The sequence below is a fragment of the Lepidochelys kempii genome, chromosome 18, assembly GCF_965140285.1.
Source record: "Lepidochelys kempii isolate rLepKem1 chromosome 18, rLepKem1.hap1, whole genome shotgun sequence".
Taxonomy (NCBI): domain Eukaryota; kingdom Metazoa; phylum Chordata; order Testudines; family Cheloniidae; genus Lepidochelys; species Lepidochelys kempii.
The window spans coordinates 9853027-9879057 of NC_136397.1; the positions used below are offsets into that span (position 1 = coordinate 9853027).

Sequence of the window (26031 nt, forward strand, 5' to 3'; positions counted from 1 at the left end):
GGAGGTAGGGGCGTGGGGAACAGGAGCTGTAGACTTGGCTGACACATGCAGTTGGTAGCGGGGTTGTGACGAGGCAAAGGAAACAGAGATTAGGGTGACTCCGCCAGGCCACCTAGCTGTCCTTTGGAGACTAATTTTTGTGTTGCACCCACCTGTAAATGCAGGCTCCCGTCATCACCCAGGGCTAGCTCCTCAGCGGGTGTCAACTGGCTTCAGTGGAGTAATACCTGATTTACACTAGCAGAGGCCTTGGCCCGTGCACCAGTCCAATAGCAGAGGACTTAGAGGGGGAGGAAAATAAGAAAGAAATGGTTAAAAGACAAAACAAAGCTGACGTTTCCAAAAGGCCCCAAAGAGCTTTTCTCTCCCTTGTCGCCTTGGTTTGTAAGTGAGAACAGTTGGCCCCATCGCCCATGTCCCTTCCCATGCAGACAGGTCACCCAGCGTGGTGTCTAGTTTTCAAGTGACCCAAGCAACCCGGCTTCTTCCATTTCCCTTGGGTTGCTGCTCCGAACGGACCTCCTGCCTATGACGGTTTTCCCGATAGCTGATATTTCTCGTGCTCCGATGTCACGGTGAGGGACATAGTACCTGGGCCCGAGCCACCGAAGATGCTCATTGATGGCAGTGGGTTTTGGATCATGCCTTTAATGCCTAGGCAGTGAGGGGGATCCCAGAAAGTCCCCCTGCGGGAACAGCCTGACCCCTTGCTGGCTGTTTTGCTGAGATCATAGTGTGTTTTTGTGTTGCATACTGCCGGATTAAACCATCCATCGGGCTCAGTGACTGTGATTAAATCCTTGCTGATCCACACAGCGTGCTGGATCTTTCTCTTTAATCCAAGCAGCTGAGTTTGGGGAAGATAGTGTTTGCTGTCTCTTTAAGGGCAGAAAAGAAAGCTCTCCAATTGCTACTCTATAGGATTTAGACTAGATCCCTGTTTTCTTTAGCAAGAATAAGAGGGAAGGAGGATGCTCAAGGGGAAGGAGGATGCTCACGCGCACACCCACCTCTGGCCAAGGGGTGACACTTCTGTGCTACCTTTGCACACAACTGCCCATTGCAGCTTTCTCCCACAAGCGAGAGACTGTAGGAGCCTCTCACTTCCCTTGCATCAGGGTTTATTCTGCCTCTTGCCTGCTCTGCCTGCAGCAGCAGCCGTGATCGGACACACAGCAGCTGAAAAGAAAAGGCTTGCGGCCCCCAGAAGAAAGAGCCCTACAGGTAAGGCAAGGAGGAGGGAGAAAGTGAAGCTGAGCTAGGAACTCAGGGGCATCTTCTCCCCGCATCAGTCTCTACCCAGAGGTGGCCAAGCAGGCGTCTAAGTGGCATTTGCAGTCACTAGGAAATGCCTCGGTATGAGCCGTGGGATGGGGTGGGGGGACCTTTCTTCTGCTGATCGGCTCCTGATCATGTCATTCTGCCCTGGTTGCCAGTGAAGAGAAAGGAGGAGAAGAGGGGGAGAGAGAGAGCTGGAGGAAGAGAGATCTGGATCACACGTCTTCCCTTTAAAAGCTGGCCCATGGCAATGATCACCTAGTCCTGGTCTCTGCTCTGTGCCGAGCTGTCCAGGGGAATTGCTAGCTGCCCTCCTCCGCACCTCCACCTCCAGCCCCTCCTCCCCTCCAGCTCCTCAATGGCAGAAGATTTTGGGAGCCCTAATGCCAGTGTGATTGGGGAGAGGTCCCTGGCTGGGGGGAGCAGCTGGGTGGCCGCCTTCCTCTGCTTCATCATCCTGCTGACCACCCTGGGGAACTTCCTGCTCATCCTGCTGATCTTCACTCAGCACTCCCTGCGCAACACCTCCAACTACTTCCTGGTGTCCCTCTTCATGTCCGACCTGATGGTGGGCCTGGTGGTCATGCCACCAGCCATGCTGAACCAGCTCTATGGCCGGTGGGTGCTGGAGGGCGAATTCTGCTCCATCTGGTACTCCTTCGACGTCATGTGTTGCAGCGCTTCCATCCTCAACCTCTGCGTCATCAGCCTGGACAGGTACCTGCTCATCATTTCCCCGCTCAAGTACAAGCTCAGGATGACCTCCTGCAGGGCCGTGTGGCTTATCTTCGCCACCTGGACCTTGGCCGCCCTGGCCTCCTTTCTGCCCATCAAAATGGGGTGGCACAAGCTGGAGTTTGAGATCAGGCCCCTCAACAGCACCTCCCACGCGGAAGAGGACCAGTGCAGGCTCCTGGTCAGTCTGCCCTATGCCCTGATAGCCTCCGGCCTGACCTTCTTCCTCCCATCCATGGCTATCTCCTTCACCTACTGCCGAATCCTCCTGGCTGCCAGGAAGCAAGCCGTGCAGGTGGCATCGCTCACCACCCACATGGCCAGCACCTCCGATGAACCCCTGCAACAGGTAACGAGGTTTGACGGCTGGTGGGGCTTTGCCCTGGGTGCATGCAGGAGGGGCTGGCTGCTTCATGCCTGCTGATCCCACAGCCAGGTCGGTGGGTTTCACCCTCCCTGCCCTCTCCTTGGAAGGCGAGGGAAAAAAATCATACCCCGCCTATGAAACCAGCTGTGGTGGTGACCACCGGAGCTTGAGCTCTGTGGCTTTTAAACCCATTAAAGGGGTGGAATTTTGCAGGCAGAGAAAGTCATTGGGGATGCTGTAGCCTTGGGTTGAGGTGCAAAAGGGCCGGGGGACGAATGGGGGTGAGAGTCAAGCAATTTATGCAACAGAGGAGTCTGAGGATTGACCCTCCCTCCCCCCACCCGGTCCCTTCCTGGTGCTTTCCAATCCCTCCCCAACAGCCCCCTGCCCTCGCAAGGTGGAAGGATTAGAAAGGATCATACAAAACAGTTACAGGCAAGATCAGCTGGATTCTTCCCTCTCTCCCATTCCCCCACCTTGGAAAAGTTCCTTTGTTTGTAGCTTGGAAAGTTAAAGCTGACGTGATGATAATTTACAAGAGGAATGAAAAGAGGTGGTTCAGGGAATGGAGACAAGTTAAAGCCATTTTGAGAAGGGGTTTAATTGGGGAGCGGAGAAGCTGACTAAAATTCCCGCCCCCCTTCCCCACAGCTCTTCAGTGGGGCTTAATATTCAGTATCCTCCCAAGAGATCTCTGCCCCCATCCTTTCCTCTCCGGTGGTTTCTATGATCGCTTGTTAAATAGGAGCTTGATCCAGCAGTGGGGAAGTCCCCTGCTGACTTCAGTGGCAGCTGGATTGGGGGCCTAGGTTGCAGCAAAGTGCCATTGACCTGGGTCAGTAGCCTCCAGGCCTTTGGGAAGCCGCTTCCCCACAGTGAGGAATGCCACCGATTAACGAGGCCTGGGCAGTAAATGGGGAGAGAGCGGGAAGGGACTGTCCGGGCTGGCCTCAGGGAGCCTTGCAGCATGATGCCAAGGGAGGAAGCAGTGAGTGTGAGGGGGGAAAGGTGCTCCCACAGGCCCGGGGGGCTCTCCTTCTGGTCAATCTTCTAAAGCGTGTTAGGCTTTGTCTGGATTAGGAACGGTGGGTGAGGTTAACTGAACCCAGCTTGGCCTGGACCATCTTACTCAGCTAGACAAACCTGGCTGCACCAGGAACGTGTGGGGGCCTCTGCTGCACTAGAGCCAGGGGAGGGCTGAACTGCCAGTCGTTATGGATTTCTATGGGGCAGATTCGGGAGACCTGGGTTCTGTTCCTTGCTCTGCCACTGCGTGTCCTGGGGGCAAATCACTTCCCCTTTCGGCATCTCCAATTTCCCTAGTGGTAGAAGGAGGGTGATGACACTTACCTGCCTCTCACCGTACGTCTACACTGCCATGAGATACCCGTGCCAGCTGAGCTCCTGGGCTCAGGCTAAGGGTGGAGGGTGGAGGGTGGGACCCTCCCTCTCAACTTGCAGGGTCCTAGAGCCTGGGCTGCAGCTTGAGCCCGAACATCTACACAGCCCCTGAGCCCGAGTCAGCTGGCACAGGCCAGCCGTGGGTTTTTGATTCCAGGGTAGGCAAACCCCCAGGGGCTGTGATTACACGATTCTGATCCTCAGCCAGAGGGGGCTATACTGTGCATGCTCATTCTTAAGGATCGCTCACTATTATCATTCCAATACCTTTTGCATTGCCTTCTCCTGCATGCTCCTGGGCTTCACCCAAGAGCCCCCCCCTTGTTATTGCCTCAATAGCCCTTGCAGCAAAGGGCCCCGCAGAACAGCAAGCTGGAAGGCCAAGTGACTCATCTTCTCCAGTGTTTCTCGCTCCAGACGGGCAAACTCAGGAGTACTCCCGGATGGAGCTTAGAATAAGCATTTAAGCTAAAAATGTGCTGAACAGCGCCTGCTCCAGCAAGGTGCTGAGCGCCTTCCATTCCCACTGTCTACAGTGGGCACTGATGGGGCATAACCCTGGGCAGAAACAGCTAGGCACCTTGCAGGATTGGTCCCAGACTGAGGCACTAGGCGTGGGCTTGTCCCGTGCACCCGCATGAACATCGTCACAACACTCTGAGCATTGGAGCTGGCAGTGCAATCTCCTCCACCATACCGGACGAGGGGCAAAGGGTCGACACGTTGCCAAGGCTCAGGGACGGGCTCTGCGCAGTGGGACGCCTGGCTCACAGGCTCGATCGGCGTCTGCGGCTCAGGGGGCGAAGGCGTGTCGGAAAGGGAAGCCTCCAAACAGGATGGCACTTCTGCGAATCAGAGCAGGTGGAGTGAGGCGGGAGGGGAGAGTCGGGCATCAATGGGAGGGGGCGCAGGAGCGGTGAGAAGTTGGCCCTAATGTCAGAAGGGTGCTGGCACAGCATGGGGCGAGGCTAATGGCCCAGAGGAGGGGATGGAGCGGCACCGTAAAGCTGGGGTGGGGTGGGGTAGAGGAAAGGGTCACAAGAGGTAAAGGAGAGATGCCCAAAGCCACCGCGAACAACAGGGGAGAGGCCTAGCTCCAAACAGGTGGCTGAGGTGGCTTATGTGAGAGCGTGAGGGGAAGCTGGGGGTGGGCCAAGTGTCCCGGGGGCTGTGTCTTGTGAGTCTCTCTGCCCGTGCACTCCTGAAGGAAAGAAACCCAAGCTCCAGCTCCCTCAGGGTGCATGGGGGAGCGGGGTGGGCAGAAGGGGCTGCTGAGCTAGGACAGACATGCCAACTTGTGTGAATTTATCACCAGAGATGTGATTTCTAAGGGAAATGACACCTCCCTCGTGATTTTGTGGTAGAACGCTCAAATCTCAGGATTTTTTTCCCAGCCCAGGGCTGAGGTGAGAGTCCCCGTCCCTTCCCACCTCTCCATCCCCCACCTCTTCCCTCAGCCCTCCATCCCCCAACCTCTCCCCATAGCCTTGAAGCACACAGCCTAGGGTGCTGGCTTTTGCGGCTATGCATTGCATGGGGAACCTAGGCACCTCACTCAGGCTTTCCTGTGAAGGCCTAGGCACCTAAAAGTTAGGGGCCACAATGCTCAGCTTTGCGATGTCCAAGCCCCCTTGTGGAGCTGGGCCTTTAGAGACCCCAGCTGAGCTGGAGGCCCCATTGTGCTAGGCGCTGTACATACCCATAGCGAGAGACAGACCCTGCCTCAAAGAGCTCAAGATCTAAACAGACAAGAAACACAAAGGAATATTTACCACCTGCATTTTACAGAGGGGCAGCTGAGGCCCAGAAAGTAAGTAAGTAAGTGTGTGTGTCACTCTTGGCATGCAGGACAGACCCTCAGCTAGACTAAACAGGCCCAGCTGTACTGACGTCAATGGTCTGTTGACACCAGCTGAGGATTTGACTCAGAGACTTTTATTTATACCTCAGCTACTAAACCCCTCCAAAACAGAAAATCCATCCTGAGAATGATCCGCCACACGCATCCGCTTATTGAAGGAAAATTTCCTGACTTGCACAATGTAAATAAGGCTATCCCATGGGGCAAAACCTCACAGCTGGGGCCTAGTCTGTTTGGTAAACTCTTAGCAGCGCTGAGTTGGAGACAGCAATGGAGTTACATTATCTGGGCCTGATCCTGTGAGAGGCTGAGTGCACTCACCGTCTGCTGCACTCTGTAGGGGGCCTGCCTCCTCGCAGGAGCCAGTTGGCAATTGGCCAGGTTGGGCCCTCTGGGCCTGATTCTGCCCTTATGGCAACAGTGCAAAGCAGGAGTAAATCAGGTGTTGGAACTCAGAGCCAGAGTCCATGGGCCTGACTGTCCTGGTTTTACAGCACAGTTACACCTGATTTACTCCAAAGCAGGGGTGAGGAGACCCAGGATCTGCGGGTGTTTGTATTTCTTGGTTATTTCCCCACAGTGCCCTGTGAACTCTGAGGAGAGCCTAGTATTTAGCTGCATCCACAGTCTCACAGCTCAGACCATTTGTTTAAATTCTTTGTTGGTCCGTGGTATATCCGGGAAGCCCTGCTGGCGATTGCGCTGATGCCAGGCCACTGGCAAAAGTGGATTTTATTTTTTGTTAGTTTAAAAGTTTTTCTCCCCAGGGAAGAGAGCAAGGGGCCTGATTTCCCTCTCACATCAGTTTTATACTGGGGAACTCCGCTGGTGTTACTCTGGGTTTGCACTGGTGTAAGTGGAGAACTCCTTTGTGTCCTGATTGCTTTCGTGTCTATGGAAAAAATCCTTTTCTAAGTGAAGCGTATGTGGGGGAAAGCCCATTCCCACAGGTTCAAGCTCTTAGATGCAATCGTAGGATCGTTATGTCTAGAGATCTGAAGAACACCAAGATTAATTTCTAAACAATTGAGACGCTAGAATAGGAGGGAAAAAATGACCAGGAGGGTTTGAAAATAGATGGTTCTTCTTGACATAAATAACGCCACATATTGGATGAGTTCAGCATTCAAGTGTTGATGATTTTAGGCCTTTCTGGGTTTAACTCTCTTGGCAGTATGTTCTGGTTCTCTCAGATGAGTGTGTTCTTTAATCTGTTGCCTTCAAGGGGGGTCAGAGTACATGATGGGTGAAAGATGTCTGTCCAGTGACTCCCAGAAATGACAAGGTTTCTTACAAGGAGGAGAAAACTTAAGAGGGTAGTTTAATGTAAAGTGTCTAGCTCCTGCCAGTTCCCCCAAATCTCTCTCCATTCTCTCTCTAGGCACGTGGGACAACATTTTGCATACCTAGAGCACCCTTCCTTCTAGAATTTCACAGCACTCGATTAATTATGACTCCCCGCATCCCCAGGGTGTGTGTTAAATATTATTTACCTCCATGGGGGAAACTGAAGCCCGGAGCAGTTCAGTGACTTGCTCAGAGACGCATGCTGGGAATAGAATCTAGGCACCATCTCCTTAAAATCAGCAGAAGTTATTTCTCTCCTGCAGTGGTCCTGACCCCCTCCCTCTTCCAGTCCCCTGCTCGGCACGTGGTACTTTGGTTCTCACAGGTGTCTGGTGATCTAGATCATGATGGGGTTTCACAGTTTGGCCTTTATGAACGCTGGGGAGCCCAGGAGTTTTGCTGGAGAAAAAAAGGCTCGCTCTCTCGCTCTCCCTCCTTCTCGCTCAGTCACTTATGGAGAAGGTAACAGCAGTCACTGAAATAACTGTACGGAGGAGGAGAAGCTGTCATGCCCATTATTAAGAATTGCGGAGCTTGATGTTACTCTCAAGAAAGGAATAATTTCCCGTTCCCCTCAAATTTCTAGGTGTGGGGGGTGTGGCAGTGATAATTATGGTTGGGGAAGGGTGGGTGGGGCAAAGCATCTGGACTGACAGCAGCTTCAAAGCATTTGACACCAATTTTTTGGTTTCTTTAACGAAGCGCATGTTCCCATGGCTGTGTGCTGAGCTTTGCAGGACAGTGGCGGGGTGGGGATTAGCGAGAAATAAACTTCCTTTGCAAGGGCTTCTGCTGTAGAATTTCACTGACCCCAGTGCAGCCCGAAAGCTTGTCCCTGCCATGAACAGAAGTTTGTCCAATAAAGACATTTCCCTCACCTACCTTGTCTCTCCTGCGCAGAGGGGCAGTATGAGGCCTATGCATCACTTAAGTCTCAGCTGAGCCCATGCACTGGCCATGTAGACAAGGGTCAGTTCTGCCCTGTGATAGCTGGATGAGTGGTAGGGTTAGAGAAGAGGGGAGAAAATTACACCCCCAAACCTCAGATTTCTGCAGCTAGCCTTTAGTGCAGCCCACTGAGCTTCTATTTGTCTCCATCAGGAAATCTAATTAACCTCAGAGCTGAGTTCAACAATAGTTATAACTAGGAATTGGGCAGCCATACATTCACCGGATTGGAGAACTGAAGGCTGAGATGACTAATACAGTCTCACCCACTGCACTTAAAAAACAATGCCAGAGAAATCTCCCCGCTCTGTCACTTTCAGCTGTCATGACAGTTACTAATGTTCCAGGCAAGTGTATTTTAATCTGCCAACTGGTTTTAAAAAGAGAGCATTTAATCAATGAACTAATATGTACAACTGTATTGATTCAGGGGGTGTAGCGAGATGAAAGCAGAACTCACAGTGAGAATGAATTACTGACCGTATGAGCGCACAAGGACCTGGGTGCAGATTTTTAAAGGTATTGAAGTGTGGTTTTGCTCAGTGTTGCAAAGCCTAAGCAATTTAGGAGCCTGGGTCTCCTTTTCAAAATGACTTAGGTATTTGGGAACTGAAGTTTCAGTAATGGGACTTAGGAGTATAAGTGTCTATCTCACTTTTGAAGATGAGACCTACACTCCTAAATCAGTTAGGTGTTGCAATGAGCAACACCTAAATGCCTTTAAAATATGGGCCTTACTTCCTATATGTTGGGCCAAGATTCTCCTCTGAGTCAGTCTTGATTTATACAAATGAAATTCCACCAAAGCCAATGGAATTACTTGTAATTTACACTGGTGTGAGAGGAAAACATGGCCCAGTAATGGAGGATTTCCAATTCTTCTCCAGTGCTATAAATCACTGATCCCTAGCCCTGATGTGTCATGAAACATTGGACTTTAAATCCATCTCTGAGCCAATGCTGAATATTGTCCATCTATCAACTCAGCCCACAGCAATATTTGTGGGGAAAGAAGGAATATCTATATAGTTGTACATATCATCAGGCTCTCCTCACCTCCTCCAAAAGGGTAGCTCTTTTAAGCTATTTGGGATGTGGGAAGTTAAAAGCAGTCTGACTAGAAATATAGATGGATAATGAGCAGGTGCAAATTGTCAGAAGTAGGAAATAAATGCAATTTATGACATGGTTCCACAATTTGTCATATGGCTATTGCCATCACTAAGGCTACAATTTAGTCCGTGACTTCCAGCGACCTCTGTGACCTGCGGTGGTCGGGGGCTGCAGGGTCTTCTGCCACCCACGGGGGGCAGGGAGCTGCAGGTTACCCCCGCTTCCTCTGGTGGCCCCCAGAGCTCCAAGCTGCCACAGGCAGCGGGGAACCCCAAAGCTCCTGGATGCCATGGGCAGTGGGGAACGCTGCAAATACTGGCCACAGTGGGGGAACCCCTGTGCTACTAGCCATCATGGGCCCCCAGAGCTGGGGTGGCAGGGGAACCCCCTGAGCTCCCAGCTGCCATGGGTGATGGGGGTCCCTGGAGCTGCTGATGGCAGCAGTACCCCACAGCTCCCCTCCGTGGTGGGTGGCAGGAGCATGCCACAGCTCCCAGATGCCGTGGGCAGCGGGGGAATCCCCAAGCTCCTGGCTGCTGAAACCCTTGGAGCTGCAGGTGGCAGGGTACCCTGTGGCCCCCAGCTGCTGCAGGCAGCCCCTTTGCCCCTGTGCTGCTGCCCCTCTTCAGGCGGGGGACGACGACCCGCAGATCCCCATTTTGTCTCAGATATTTTTACTAAAAGTCACGGAGAGGTCATGGCTTCCATTAATTTTTCTTTTTTGCCCGTGACCTGTCCGTGACTTTTACTAATAATATCCATGACAAAATCTTAGCCTTAGCCATCGCACATGTAATATCCAAGCTCGTTTATCTCTTTTTCTCATCACAAATCTTCCTCATGAGGTGTGGGGGTTTATATATGTAGATGTGCATCAGATGCTGCATACATATGGGAAGAAATTCATTCTAACTGGTAGAGAATTTGAAATTCTACAACACTGCATTATTCTGAATACCTGTCTTCTGATTTTACCATATAGGGTCCAATATTAAGCAAGACAGTATAGACTCCTTTTTCAGGAATCACTGGTTGAGCTGCTAGATGTGTATTTACACATGAAAGATGTCTGATTTTGCATATAATATATATTTCTGCAGGAGAAAATTATTTGTTACTAAATGTAACAGATTTAATTCCCGAGTAATGGTCTCTATTGACCTAGTATCCTACAGCGAGCAGACAAACTTAATTGCTTTTAAATACCTTGATTTAGCTTGCTGTTCTTTTTCTTTCACGTAAGGAGCTGGGAGTCTCTGACCCAGCCAACTCACTTGTGAATAAGTCATAAAGTGTTTTAACAGGTGGAAGGAGAAGCAGAGAATAAATAGACAAAATACAGGAGCAATTTTGAAAGGCCTTTTCTGAGAGATCAGACTTTGCCACAAAATGTATTTCAACATTCTAGGTCAGATCCATTGCTGAGGATCTGACCCAGAATGTTTCTTTAACTAACATCCGTATTCACACTGATGGACTTCGGTCTGTGAAACCGTGTCCCTCATTGATAAAAAGGAAGGGCTTTCAGCACCCTGGACAGCAGGGACTATACAAGCTTATGCTCAAATAAATTGGTCTCTAAGGTGCCACAAGTACTCCTTTTCTTTATACAAGCTGTATTAGGCCTCATTGCAGCCAAGCACTTTTAAAGCACATGCTTAAATTTTTGAAGTCAATGGGACCTAAACGAGTGCTCAAGGTCAGCATGTGCTCACGTGTGTTGTTGAATCAGGGGCTTACAATGTAAACATCCTGCTCCCAGTTAAGCCAATGGAATGAAAATTAAGCTTTCCTGATCATGCTGTACAAGAAATGGTAGCAGCTGGTATGTAAGAAAAAGAGTGTTACATCTCTAATAGTACAGCTGTCATTTGTCTCCACCACTGAATGAATTTAACTGGGATGATAGGTAAAAATAACATGCAAAGCAGAGAGCCATCAGGGTGTTAATCTCTCCTGTTCTTCGAAGGGTGGGCAGATCAGCAAGATGCAATTTACTTAATTATGACAGGATAATTTAATTTGAGATTGCAGGACTGCATAGAAGACAGAGCTGGCTCTGAGGGGTGTAGATTGAGCCCTTTCTTTGAAAAATGTAATTAAGCTACTGTTCTAATCAATAGCTAGATATGCACCCTGAGCCTAGGCTTTATCATCACTCGATCTTCAGTAGTTTGAGGCATTTGGGTTTCTGCAATAATAAAAAATCCCCAAATAATATAGCCATTCTGGTTCAGCGAGTAGTAATTTTTCTTTCCCCATTGGCTTTTTTTTTAACCACAGCACCCCCTGCAGGGCAGGGCTGGGCTGTCAGTGAAGGATCATGGTGGTTCCTTTCACACTTGGCACCCAAAGGTTGATTGCACCATAAATCCCTGAGAAATTCAATGCAATACAACTCAGTTCATGTAGCTTGTGTGCCCCTTGCACTATGCAGCTCGTCAGTACTTTCAGTCACAGTCTGAGCTGAGCCTGTGCTAAGCCTGGCCTGCAGCTGTGTGAGCTTGGGTAATTCACTTAAGCTCTTTGACCCAGAGCCTCAAAGATATTTAGGGACCTAACTCACGTTCATTTCAATGGGCGTTAGGTGGCTAAATATCTTTGAGGCTCTAGGCCTTTGTGTCTCAGTTTCCCCAGAGGTAAAATGGGGGTCATAACACCCACCTACCTCCCATGGGTGCTCTGCTTAGTATGTGATGTGCTATTTACACATTATAATACTGCTGCTGATTCCACTGTGTCTGGGACCATCCTTGCTGAGACCCTCAACTTCCAATAGCTGTGGAGATCAATTAGCACCTCAGCATCTTGCAGGATCAGGGCCACAGAAGGGTGCCATTGTATTTGTCCCACAGCTCACTGCGCCCTCATCACACATTGCCCAGTCAAGGGCCAGGACAACACTTTCCTTATGGTGCCATCATTTGTGTGGCACACCACACCGCGGGATGTGCTGCCGGCCCATAAAAGGGGATCGGCTTCTTCTCTCGAACAAGCTACTGGCTCCTTCTCGCTGGCACTGTAGGGGGGGCAGCTGTGGAACAAGTGAGCTGTTGGGAAAGGCAGCAGACTTGCAAGCACAAGCCGTGCTGTGTTTGTGGGACAAACGGCTCCATGCTGCAAACAGTGGCTGATGGCAGGTTGTCATAATTTTTGCAAGCGATAATGCAAAAAATATGGAGGGCCACATCCCCAGCTGGGATAAATCAGTAGAGCTACTTAGAAGTATAGCTACTGTGCTGATTTACATCACCGGAGACTCTGGCCCAGGGAGTGTAGTGTTGGGCCATCCATCCTCTGGCTGGGAAAGTTACTGAGGATTTCCTTGGCTTCCCATGACTAACTAATCTATGGCTCAAGGACCACGTGTATCTGGGCACAGGCAACCCACTGATGGCAAGCTAAAGTGACTTATGTCTTTGTCAAGGTTCGTTTTCTTTCTAGCCCTTGTCACCTAGTGGTGTATCCAGCCATGCTGGTGTTTAAAGGGTGAAGGCCTGAAAGGCTTCCCGTTTAGTGGATTTCCTGCCCAGCGTTTGCACTTGTATAACGTTGAAAGAGCTTGAAAGCCCAGCAAGAGAATCTGTATAAAAATGGAGCTGTTGCTGCTTGTTTTCTTCACCCAGGCATATTATTCTTGGTGGGCTATTAACGCTGACGTTTACAATCCACTCCAGGAGGCTGCTTTGCTTCTGAGCATCACTTTGTAACAGATCGACAACTTATAGCCGTTTCCCTTCCTCTCTGGGGGCCTCAGCTGAGCCCAGTGAGCCCTGTCCACTGCTGGGGCTGATGTGGGAGGGTGAGTATAAAGAATCTGTTTGTGCCTCCCCCCCCCACCCCACCCCCAAAGCTGGGGGGAGATTCCACATTTGTCCATGGCGCAGTGCAGTGGAACCTCATGGTTGTTCTAAATGATGCCAGCTGCAAAGGGCCTCTCCAGCCGTCAAGGATCACAGGAGTACAGGTGCCCATTGGGCAGCTGTGCCTTTTTACTTCCTGTGCTCCTGCCAAGCCGCCCCAAATGCAGGCTCATGCGCTGCCTATGACTGTGGCTTGTGTGTGCTGCGCAGTCCCTATTTTTTGGGGTGGGTGCTTGAGGCCTGGAGCACTCCTGGAGCCAGAAAAGCATTTAGAGCCTGATTTCCCCGTCTCATCCCTCCTTATGGCCCCATCTACAGCTGGGCATAGCAGGTGTAAAATGCTACCACATCGGGCTGGGAAGAATTGGCTCCGCTAGGTGCAGGGACCGGCAGCGTGGGCCCAAGGGAGCAAGTTTGATGCTTGTCTCAGGGGGTGCATGTGCGCTGAAGGCAGTGGACGAGAGAGCGAGGGGAGGAATTAACATGGGTCATCGGCGCTGGTTTACGGGAAGACGCTAACGGGCAGGTAACAAATGCCGCTGGGGCTGAGCGATGGAGATCTAGCCCGCTCCACACCACCCCGTGCAGTCACTCCCCCCTGCTCAGAGGAGGCTGACCCCAGGGTTGTTAAGTTAGGCCAATGCTGGAGAACCGCACACGAGCTCTGCGGCACAAAGGGAGCTTTAAGTCCCCTTTGTGCACAGCCTCTCCCTGAGCCATCCCCAGTGTAAATGCCAACTGCCCCAGGGCTGCTCTTAGGGGTGCCAGCTGGTAATGGCTCCCCAGGGGCTGGCCTGCTGGCTGGTGCCCAGCAGTCTGTGCTCTACCGGGTCCTCGTACCGTGCCGCTCACTGCAGGACCTGAGACGTGCTCGCAGCTTCCCCCGCTATGCTTCCTCAACTGCTCCGGCAGAGCCTGGCTGCCGCAGCTTGGGGAACGCTGACATGCTGCTTGGCTCTTTACCCGGCGCTGGAGTTTACGGTCACGTTCCTTAGCTTTGTACCAGTGCCCAGGGGCACAGGCATGGGTGCCTTTTACGTAGCTGGCAAGGAAAACGCGCGCTTTGGGGACGGGCCCTCTCTTTGTTCTAGGTCTGTACAGCGCCTAGCACAATGGGGCCCCAGTGGCTGACCGGGGGTCTCGAGGCGTGCCCGCAGTACAAATGAATAGTAAGACCAACCGCTGCTGGATCGGCAGGTCCTCGATATGTAAGGCAGCGGCGCCTCCCCTCCGGCCTGTGTTCTTTCGCCAGCCCCCTTTTCTCACATGGTTTCTTGTCCTTTTCAGGTCCCCGGAGCTCAGAGCCAAGCTGTGGCCATGGGAGAGAACAGGAAATTTGCCAGTAAGCACAGCAAAAAGGCGCTGAAGGCCAGCCTGACTCTGGGCATCCTGCTGGGAATGTTCTTCGTGGCCTGGCTCCCCTTCTTTGTTGCTAATATGACACAAGTAAGTCCTGGGCAGAAGAGGCCAGAGATGCCCTGCCCTTGTACGTCAAACCCACTCACAGCCCCGAGAAGGCCCCTGAGAAGGAGAGTTGGTCACTGGCACCTGTGATAGCGATTAGCTCAAAGTCTGTGGTTGACTTAGCCAGGGCATCTTCCGCATTTAATGGTAGGGAGCTGGCCCTTCCCCGCCCTGCCAAGATGGACTTTTAGACTGTAATCTCTCTGGGGCAAGGACTGTGGTTTTTAATGTTTGTAAAACACTCAGCCCCGTCTCAATGACAACGAGTTACAGCCAAGATTTAGGAAGCAAGGAATTCGGAGATTTTATTCATGGCCCTTTACCATGTTTACCATGCCCAGCCCCTGATTGGTGCCAGGCCAACCCCCCTCGGAAATTGCTTTCCTGACCACCACCTCCCAGCCGCTCATCTGCCACTATGCCAACACCTTGCTGCAGGATCAGAGCTCCTTGCTAACCTGTGCTGCCTCATACATCAACCAGGAGAGGGTGTACTAGGGGCAGCCAACTGCTGAAATATGACCTGTCTGGGGCACAGACAGCATCATCCTTGCGTCTGCAGCCAAACCCAACTCCCTCTGGAAATGGAGTTTGGACCCCTTGTCTCCCTTCCCTTCCCACAATGGCCCTGTATTCATTCTCTGAGCAGTTTCTTTAGTTGCCTGCCCCAACCCTTGAGCTGGACAGGACCTGCCCCAGGACCCTGCAGTGTTTATTGCATGCAGGTCCTTTTCTCTTAACCCCCATGGGGACCTGCCTCCTTGGAGAACAGGGGAAAGGCCGGATTTGGCCTCTGACCTACGTTGTGCAGGGTGGGAAGCGAGCCGTTGCAGATGATGCTGGGAGAGGGCAGGAGGTGCGGCCTGTTCTAATCTGTGCTCTGTCTCCCGCCCAGGCAGTGTGTGACTGCGTCCCTGCCGGCTTCTTTGACGTGCTCACCTGGCTTGGGTACTGCAACAGCACCATGAACCCCATCATCTACCCCCTCTTCATGAGGGACTTCAAAAGAGCCATGGCTAAATACCTGCCCTGCTGCCGGCGCTCTTGGGAAGGCCAGCCTAGCGCCATCTCCCTCTCCATGCGGAACTCCAACAGCGGGCCCCGGCTGGGGATGTCCCTCAAGAACATGCTCACGCTGCAGGGCGAGACGGACTCAGTTGATTCGGTCATCCAGGTGAATGAGCATCTCTTGCTGCCTGCCTGCAAAGACCCCCACCTGGAGTCCATCCCAGCCACGGGTGCCGACTCAGTCAACCTCTTCGACTTAGAACACATGGACCAGGAGCTGCAGATCAACCAACTGAACACGCCCATGGATTGACCATGCTGCCCCAACGGGGGTGGCGGGAGGTTAGGAGGGGCCTGCTCTTGGTTCCCCCCGCAAGCTTAGGCTATGCACAGACACCTTAGCAGTTCCTGCTGGAATATAGTGACACCCTTGATGGGGAAGCCAAGGACAGCGTGATGTGTACATGTACAAGCCTTCTGAGCCAAACTGAAACATTGTTAAGCCACAATATACTCCCCCTATACATAGAAACTGATCTCAACGTTCGCTGTCTCCTTAATCGTGGGGAGGAGGGAAAACGTGTCTCTTCTTTGTATGGAAATCACTGATAATTTTTCAGTGGTTATAGGTTGGGATTATTTAAATATGATTAACCCAGACTTTATTGCCAAGTTTACCTGCCTGGTGTTGCTTTCCTTATTCTCTACTTGGTTTGTCACTGTCCCGCATCCCCCTCCCGCTTTGTAATGTGGAGAGCAGCACAGGGCACTTTTATGTTCTGCCCCCTGTGTGATCAGCCCAGGTTTTCAGTGGTTGATGGTCCCTGAGCTAAGAAAACAGCGGCAACACTTTCTCCTCCGCTCGCTTATATTTTAAAATTGGATTAAAAAGCAGCACATAGTAAAATTACAGCCAGAGAGAGAGAGAAACAAAACTTAGCAGGCACGGAAGGCCAAGGGGTCCAGAACAGCCAAAGGCAGCCACTGATGGCCATCACCACTGGACCCCAAGCGCTTTGTTAGCAGGAGAACAAGTACTCAGATGCTACAGTGATGTGGGCATAGCATTATCTGATGAGAGAAGTTGGTAAGACATAAGAGGTGCCAGACTGGGTCAGACCAAAGGTCCATCTAGCCCAGTATCCTGTCTTCTAACAGTAGCCAATGCCAGGTGCCCCAGAGGGATTGAACAGAACAGGTCATCATCAAGTGATCCATCCCCTGTTGCCTACTCCCAGCTTCTGGCAAACAGAGGCTAGGGCACCATCCCTGTCCATGCTGGCTAATAGTGATAGATGGACCTATCCTCCATGAACTTATCTAGCTCTTTTTTGAACCCGGTTATAGTCTTGGCCTTCACAACATCCTCTGGCAAGGAGTTCCACAGGTGGACTGTGTGTTGTGTGAAAAAATACTTTCTTTTTTTTGTTTTAAACCTGCTGCCTATTAATTTCATTTGGTGACCCCTAGTTCGTCTGTTAAGAGAAGGAGTAAATAACACTTCCTTATTTATGTTCTCCACACCAGTCATGATTTTTATAGATCTCGCTTTCCTCTGTAGCATGGGGCACGGGTCACTTGCTGGAGGATTCTCTGCACCTTGAAGTCTTGAAACCATGCTTTGAGGACTTCAATAGCTCAGACATAGGTGAGAGGTTTATTGCAGGAGTGGGTGAGATTCTGTGGCCCGCGCTGTGCAGGAGGCCAGAATAGATGATCATAATGGTCCCTTTTGATCTTAACGTCTATGAGTCAGATCCCCCCCTTAGTCGTCTCTTTTCCAAACTGAAAAGTCCCAGTCCTATTAATCTCTCCTCATATGGCAGGCGTTCCATACCCTTAATCATTTTTGTTGCCTTCGACCACCATGAAGAGCAGCTGTACAGTCAGCTAAGGCTGTGCTGCTCAGACACCGGGCTGCATGACCGTGCTGGAATCAAGGCACTATGCTCACCCTTGCCCCTCTCTTCTCTTCCCCAGCGCCTGACTCCTTTGTTGCGCATTCGCGTTCCTGAGCTGGATCACGAGCCGCTCCAAGTCTCATGCTCACACAAAGCCAGGCACTAGTGTGGGTTAGAACACAGGCAGTTGCCTGGGAGCTTTTGGGCAATGGGCTATTACAACCAAGGTCTCAGTCCTACAGACTGGGGCTGTTGCATGAGCCGCACTGGAAGTAAGGCCTGTTCCGGCATCTCCCTCTCGCAGGGCTGGTGTGATGCTTTTCAGTTTGAAGGGCCACTCCCTGATAGCTGCATGATGATCAGCCAGTGTTTGCTGCTCCTAGGCAGGTTCTGAACAGCCCCACGCTGCTCCTCCAACACACACACACGCGCTCTCTCTCTCTACCAGCATAGATGGCGTGAGGAATCCCTCTAGTCTTTTCATGCTACTGTTTCCTTGAGAAATCATCAGTGTGGTGGGTGTCTGAGCAGTACACCAGGACGCTGAAAGACGCATTATATGGTGCATATCGGGCCACAAAGAGGAAAAGGGTCACTGGTAACTGGCTTCGGAAATAATGGGTTTTTTTTGCTCTTGCGATCCTGCCGCAGAGGCTGATGGGACGGGAACGACACTGGCCCCTGTGTTTTTAGAAGCTCTGTTAATGAGGCAAGAACTCCCGCCACGGGTCAGAGAGCAGCAGGGTTAGCTAGTGCCGGGAAAGTCTGATGGTGCTGCTGTGATCAGGAATCCCAGCTCCCTCGCCCCCTCGGCTGTGCAGAACTTGCTGTTTGGTACTCAAGGGCTTGATTCGTTCAGTCTGACTAAGGGGGGATCCCCTCCCCCCTTCCAAGTGGAAGTACTATGCTTATGTCCTGCTCCCTGCCCCATTTAATTACAATAGCTTTTAAAAGATGGTGCAACAACCCTGTCCCTTTAATACAGGTGCAAACAGCCAGCTCTCCCCTGGCTGCTTCTCTTGCATCTTCCTATTTGAAAGCCCCAGGGTGGGGTTCATGTCAGGGAGGGTGGGTGGGGGTAGAGTGCCACTCTGTTCCAGCCATGCCCAGCTGCCAGCATGCCCATGGGGTGAAGCTGCAGGCATGTTAAGAGATGCTGCAAGCACCCATAACTGCCAGTGAAGGCCGTAGGCATTTCCAGTGCCTTGCACCCCTGAAAATCAGACCATTAACTGCTCTCTGCCTCAGTTTCCCCACTTGCAAGGTGGGGGATAAAAATGCTCCCCCCACTCTTGTAAAGTGTTTTGAGAGCCTCAGATTAAATGTGGCTAAGTGACGGTGCCAGGGAAGCTGTCGTCATGCTGGATGCTGTTGGAGGGAAGGGATTCATTATAAGTGGCATTTGTGTTAGGAGAAAACTCTTTGAAAGGGGAAAAAGTCACATTGGCTCTGCATTTTGGCACTGCTGTTGCTGCTCTTTGTGACGTTAGCCCCAAGTCACGGTGCAGCACAAAATACTCTAGGGGTCGCAGTAGAGGTGGTGTCCTGGCTGCACTTTAAGGTGGGCAATTGCAACTTTCCTACCTACAACGGCCCCGGCCCTTTGGAGACAAGGTTTAGTTTTATTCTGTGTACAAAACCCTCGTGCTACTATAGCTGTGCCCTGTGAAATGGTTGCGGTGCTCCAACGGTGGGAGAAGTGATTGGTGCATAAGGTTTGTAAAAAGCGTTGGAATAAAAGATATGCTATTATATTAGTACTGCTGTGATGGCCTGTCCATGGAGGGGAGTAAGGGAAGACTGTCTGTGTGTCAACAACAGCCGCACCAGCCTATGCCCCCCACTTCCCACCCCCCAAACAGGCTTAGTTTCCTACTAAGCCTGCATTTGGAGCAAGATTTTACCAATGTATATTGTTTTAAACATAAAAGTTGAAGCTGTAATTAGAATGGGGCGTAAGTCTTCGAAAGCCCGCGGGACTGAATCCTGCTGCACCAGCCAGCCGTGGAGGGGCAAGTGTACCACAGCCTGCAAAGGCATGGTTGAGCTGTAGCAGCATACACCTTCTGGAAGCCCCAGGGAGGAATTCTAGCTGAGAGCCAGAATAATCAGACCAGGGATCATGCTGGAGCATGGCCCCTTTGGAGCTCCTGCACAGGGACAGCAAACTCGCCGGAACCCTTCCTCCGACCTCTGACCTGCAGCCAAGGGGATGAAGCCCTGCCCCTGTGGCCAAAAAGGGCATGAAGGCTGAGAACTTAAGAGTCAGGACAGGCTGAGCTCCTTGATGACCTCAAAGCTGAGATCATAATGAATGTCCAACACGACCTCAAGAAAATCCAGTGCTTGGGGCTTTCCAGGGAGCAGGCTTGTCCTTCATAAGCTAGGCAGTGACCTGCTTTCTCTAGGGAACACAGACCTCTCCGTTCCAGGCAGCTTTTGATGCCTGTGCATGGTGCAGCCTGTGGTGCATGGTTCCCCCTCACCTCTGATTTTGGGGAGTGGCCTGAAAGCCCACAAATGGTCCCCTTGAGCAGGTACAGGAGTGTGTGGCATTTTGGAAACTGCCAATACAGATGCCCTTGTTTACGTGGAAAGGAGCTGCAGGAGGGCCACGCAATGAAAGCGTACTGCGGTTACTGCCCTTCAGAGCTTAGGCAGAAACTGCACAGTTCAAGCTGGTGACGCAACTCAATGGTAAAATCACGAGAATCAAACTTTGTTCTTCTCTAGCACCTTTCACCCATGGAGCGCGAAACATGTGGCAAACTGTCTCAATCCCCACCGGGGATATGCTCAGGATCATTCCTCCCCTTTTACATATGGGGAAACTGAGGCAAGGAGTTTGCACAATGTCCTGTGCAACATCTGACAACCAGCCAGTAGCAGAGTCATGATGAATGAACCCCGGTTTCTGCCCTCTAGTGCCTCCGAATGAAAGGCTGGTTCACAGATCTGAGATGTACAGACACAGGTGAATCAAGCCCAACTGTACATGTAAAACTCCAAACATACCCGGCCACATTTAAAATAAAACAAAACCCCCCAACAATGCAAAACAAATTAAACCTTTTAATTTCCTAGTGAGAATACCAAACAGGGAGTTCCCAAGATACTCTTTCAATGCCCATCAAGTCACGTGGTTCCCTAAGACTCATAAGGTACAGCAGCATTTCTCTATGAAGGTGACAGTTGTTCCCCAAAGAATAAAGGCCAGTGCCTCAGCTGGTGTGTATCAATCACTGAACTGAGGGGCGCTATGCTGATTTACAGCAGCTGAGCATCTGCCCCGGGGTCCTTTCCTCCACACATGGGAGAACCAATCGGCAGGAGCTCTGAAGGCTTTGATCCAATAACGCTCCTATGCTGTATGCCCGTTTCCATGTGGTCCTGAAAGCAGCAGGTGAAGTGTTCTCTTTGGTGTTCTGTTCCACGTGCAGGGCTCCAGTGTAGGGCGACAGCACCTTGTTAAAGCATCTCTACGCAGCATCAATGACATGGTCAGTACATTGGTATGTCAGTCTCTGTGTTAGTTTGTGCACAAAAGCGCTGAGGGGAAGGAAGGAGTGGGGAGCTCACCACTGACACCACAGTCCCACCAGCCAGCCATGAGCCACTCCTAGGGCAGCAGCAGAAGCTAGAGGGAGAAGGGAGAGAGCCCAATGTCTTGGGTCAAACTCCCACGGAGTCATACATTTTTCATGGGTAGCAGGGCAGGAAACAGAACCAACCCGAGAGGCTGCAGGAATGGCTGTGAGATTTCAGCCCCACCTGTCACAGCAATCAATATTCCCCTCTGGAAAGCAGACTGCTGCTCCCCCATTAGAGCAAAGCAGCCTGGCTGACCATGTGCCTTTCCATACCAGCTCTAAACACTAGCTGCTGGCGTTTCCCATTATGTAGCATGAAGTGATGGGAAAACAGGAGGAAGCAGTGACCATGGCATCCCACCCCCATCCGCTGAGAAGCTCATCGGGTTGTACAGTCATGTGAGAGAGCCTTTAATCCTAGCAGAACATCCTCCCACCATAACACACTCAAAAGGATCCCTGATTTGTTCCCCATCAAGACATACAACTCTGGGTTATCTGATGGGTCTAGTGCCTCTCTAATCCAATAACACAGCAGCTATGGATGTTATTACCTTTGCTAACAACCGGTTTGTCACATCCATTTTCTGGAGTGTCCTATAGCCCCACAAGTCCTGGGATTCCCCTGGGATGAATGTTCTGTAGTAACTGCCCCTACAACTGACCAATGGCACCAGAGCTGTTTTGAGGGGAGGGGCTTGGTAGATGCCTTTCTGCACTCGAGTGCTAGACAGAGCGTGTGCTGTGGCCATGATGCAGCGACCAATGGAAGAGCCAGTAATTCATCCTGAGGCAGGGACTCAGTCCAGACCTTGGTGTGTTGCCTGGTTTTTGAGGTCATTAGTGTCTGGGCAGGGAAGGAAGGTTCCTCCCAGGACGTGAGCAGCAGAATCAGGGCAGGGCAGAGGGTTGGTTGGTAAAGGTTTTTCCAGCCCGGCTGGGTTCTCGTCTCTGCTGGCATCCAAAGCGCCTGGAAATTCAGAATCCTCAGGGTGTGCAAGATCCGAGTTCCTGTCACTAGAGTGCAGTCCTTCACTGGGTACAGGCTGCCAGGACCAGTGATCATGGCTGATGGAATCATCATCTCCCAAGGTGCTTTCCTCTTCCTGACTCTCACCGTCTGCAGTCGGCTCCCTTCTCTCACCCTGACTGGAGAAAGGGCTGGGATTCCCCTTCTCTTCCAGACGACCCTCCTTGGTTTTAATGCCCACAGCCTTCAGGATAGTGTCCATTTGCTTCATGTAGTCCAGGTGGCCATTCACCTGCAAAGGACAACATAGTCCAGTGAGTATGAAAAGTCCCATTAATGCCCAACTATGCCAGAGCAGCAGAGCGCTGCACACTGGGGCCAGCAGCTGCAAGGAGATTCAGCCTCGGCCTTGAAAGACTGGGAGAACTATGTCTGAAAAATTCAGTTCCCCAAGACTATTGGTGATTAACCATTGCCCCAGCCACATGCAGATTTCCACTGGCTGCTCCACTCCTGCATCACTCCACCCTCTTCATCACCTTTGCTCCATGAGCAATATTTATAGTGCATGTTTAAAGCCTTGGACACCTCTAGATTTTAAGAAAAAGTCTTGCATGTTGTCAGGCTAAGGGGGGCGTGTTCTGTAGTGGTTAGAGTTCAAGGCTGGGAGTCAGGAGGTTTGGGTTCAGTTTCTGGCTCTGCAACTGATTTGCTGTGGGCAAGTCCCCACCTCTCTGTGCCTTAGCTTCTCCACCTGTAAAATGCAGATAATTGTTTCTACATCACAGGTGTGTAGTGAGAATTAAGAAGTATTAAGAGTTTTAAGGTTGTTGGATGGAACCTGCGATAACACGTTACTGAAACACTGTTCTAGCCTTAAGAATGTTCTGGGCGAAGCCTGTGTCTGGAGTATAAATCAGGCAGGGCTCTCTTACATTGCGATCATATGGAATTACAAGATAACTACCTTCTGAGAGGCATATTAGATTCCTCCCTAAATCAGTGCAAGCAAGAGAGAGAATAGTCAAATTTCCCTCTGTTTAATTATAATAATTATGTTTAAGTATAATCAGTTTAAAAGGAACAAGGGAACATTAAGGATCCTAACCCGCCAGTCTGATGGCAGCCAGCTGCCTTTTCAGTCCAAGGTGCAGCATCTGCTGGGTGAGGCTTTGAAGCAGTACAGCTAAGATCCTCAATAGAAAAGACTTGTCTTTAAATATCCTTTTCTATTCTACTCAGCCAAATGTGCGGATTCATCTGCCAGCAGAAGAGAAACCGACTGGAATTACTAGTGGGTTTCTCCATTGAGATGAAAACGCCATTAGCCTGAGTCATGACTGCGTTCATGGCCCACAGTTCCGCTGGCACTAGAGATTTTAGCAGAGACTAAAGGTGTGTGATTTTGAATCCTAGGGGTCCTTGGTGTCTACAGCCAATCCTCTCTCCAATAGCTGGCTCATAATGCATTGTGACAGAAGTTCCTTCCTTACCCCAGCTGGTAATCAGCAACACCCTGAAGCATGAACACTAACAGCCTTGTTATTTGAATAAATATGTCTAACACTTGATTTTCATTTTTCTAAGATATTTACCTCACTAGAATAATGTCTGACCACCTAAGTCTATACAGAGCTGCAGGGGGTGGCATAAAACCATTGGGGAATTTCCTTAGGATGGGGAGATTCCCAGCTGCACCCTTAGTATACTTTTAAGTGCTGCAAAGGAGAGTTCGTTAGAATCAAAGATCTGGTCCACTTATTGGCAAAGTGAATAGTCTCTGGATACTAAACCAGTCCAGAATTATTTCATGTGAAGTCAAACTCAGACCTAGCCATTTGTATAAAGCAGCTTTTGAGTGGTAACATTTGGATGCACTTAGAACTTGGAGCGAATTGAAGGATTTAATCAGCACATTAATAATTCACTATGCAACTTTAATCAGCCCAGATGGCTCAACAGGCTTGTTATATTTTCAACAGATTAGTACTTTCATTAAAATAACCACTGAAGGCCTAATGGATTGACTGTTCAGATGTGCACACTGTTCTCAGAAGAAGTAGGAATCCTTTATTCATCAGCATGGGGTTTAGGAGGCAGTGAAATAAAGGACGTTAGTGGAGAGGTGGATTAAGTGGAGAGGAACAGGTACTGGATTTACTGCAAAATAAAATAGTTAAAGTCTGCTGTTTGGCTCCATTTCCACCCTGAGATGTGCTCCCTTTAAAGACAGCTGTTACATTTCCTCTAGTTGGGCAACACTGCTCAGTGAGACAACTCTTGAAACCATTCTTACTACAGGGCTGATTCCATATGGTACAGAGCCCAGAGTCCAAGAGCACATGAATTCTTACTGTTCCCCACCTACAGAACTTCCCAAATCCACTTTGAGAATTGCCCCACAGAGACATTCATAGGGGAGATACAGGTAAACACTATTGGCTCAGATAACGTGGTGATGAGGGGACTCACTCAAACCACTCCAGAAACATAGCCTCAAAAGCATTTCCTGAAAACCCCTACACGGTGAGGGGATTGCATGGACATTATTCCAGGAACTCGCCCCTTAAAGCAATGCAGAGAGATCTCCAAAAGCCACTCTGATGGGACACCTAGCTAGACAGTAATACAGTTTCCTGTAATCACTGTAGCACGTGACTGCCTCACAAACGTCCATGAATGTATCTACCTTCACAACACTGTGTGATGTAAGGGAAGATTATTGTCTCCCTTCTAGAGGCACAAAAGAGATCCAAATCACTGTGAGAAGATCCTAAAAGAACGCCAAAGAAATGTTGCCCATCCATTCATAGTAACCACCCCAAAACCTTCTATGGAGACATTGAAAACCACTCCACCTGATCTACCTGTGCTGATCTGTCCAGCTATGGTATTTCTTTGGTGCCTCTCACTGTGTTAGCCAATCACTAGTTAGTTAGAGAGAATTTGTTCTCTGAAGAGAGCTTAAGGTCCAGATTTTCAGATGTCCTCAGCACACAGCAGCTCCCATTGAGAACAAGGGAGAATTCCTCTTCCCCCACTATTGAGAACAATGGGAGAAGCTGGGCACTGAACACTTTTGAACATTTAGCTCCTTCATTCAGGTGCCTAAACAAAAAAAAAAAACAATCTAATGTAGATCTCCCAAGTACCATCACAAACAATAGTCCCAAGCATCCAACTCCCTCCTCCCCAATCCAATGAGAAAACCCTAGGCTAACTTAAAAGGACACTCTAGACAACCTCAAAATGAATCACAAGAGAGATTTCAAAGTCCTTTGAAGATACACCTGAATCTATTCCAAGGGATGTCCTAGAAAGCTCTGTGGGAGAACACACTGAAAGCACACCCTGAACACCTATCTTAGATGACACCGCAAGTGTCTGTTCAGAGACCTAGTTTGCTCTATCTCCTTTCCCATGCCATTCAGAGACCAGGCTCGGTGAGATACTAAAGACACCCAAACTGATCAAAAACCTTAAACCACTGCATTGAGATGCCCCCGAAATATTCTAAAGACCACTCTGCGATGTCATCATCAAACCACATGAGCACACAAATTGAGATGGTCTTTTGATAATTTCAAGGATAAACCTCTAAACCATATTGAGAAGAACCCCCAAAATCATTGAGGAGACACACCAAACAGGTCTCTTGGGGAACTGCCCATTTCCCTGTGAGGAGACATTATCAAAATGGGTCTATTGGCCATGCTTGCTAAAAATGAGTGACTAATGCAGGTGTCTCTAGTCCCAAGACAGGAAGAGTTTGATGGGGTTTGACTGCGAGACGAAAGAGATAATCAGAAGGAAACTGGAGGCATTTCCAGTTTTTTATCACATTTCCTGCCTTGATAACACTGATGATATCAGAGTTCAATCCCCAGTGCAGGGGAATGGATGAGAAATGATCTTGCCAAGTAAAGTCCATAAAAAGTAATTCTATCAACAATTGATGTGCCTCCAAAATGTATTGGATACAAAAGCATTTTTCTCTCTTATCTCTTCAAATCAGCAGGCTATTGCAAATTATTTTGCTTTCGAAATAAGGGACTAAATTCATTCCTGGTATAACTCCACTGAAGCTAAATAGTGTTTACTTCAGGTATTAATTTACCCCAGTATCTTTTTGTGATGCCAACATCAATAATACAAGAAAAGCCAACAGGCTAAAATGAATTATGT

The 26031-nt window shown here is 50.1% G+C and overlaps 2 protein-coding genes across 4 annotated transcripts in view; one reads left to right on the forward strand and one right to left on the reverse strand.

Annotated features, from left to right (window-relative positions):
• The first annotated feature begins 1636 nt into the window (after positions 1-1636).
• HTR6 (5-hydroxytryptamine receptor 6) lies at positions 1637-15947 on the forward strand. Its single transcript, XM_073316913.2, has 3 exons — positions 1637-2362; positions 14201-14359; positions 15273-15947. Exons 1-3 carry the CDS (start codon positions 1637-1639, stop codon positions 15696-15698), a joined length of 1311 nt encoding a protein of 436 aa, XP_073173014.1. The 3' UTR covers positions 15699-15947.
• Positions 15948-20344: 4397 nt separating this feature from the next.
• TMCO4 (transmembrane and coiled-coil domains 4) overlaps positions 20345-26031 on the reverse strand; it is an 81434-nt gene continuing 75747 nt past the window's right edge. For all 3 annotated transcript variants that reach the window (XM_073316321.2, XM_073316322.2, XM_073316324.2), the window contains one exon: positions 20345-22138. In XM_073316321.2, coding sequence (XP_073172422.2) covers positions 21677-22138 — 462 coding nt within the window. In that variant the 3' untranslated portion in view covers positions 20345-21676. The remainder of the gene's footprint in view (positions 22139-26031) is intronic.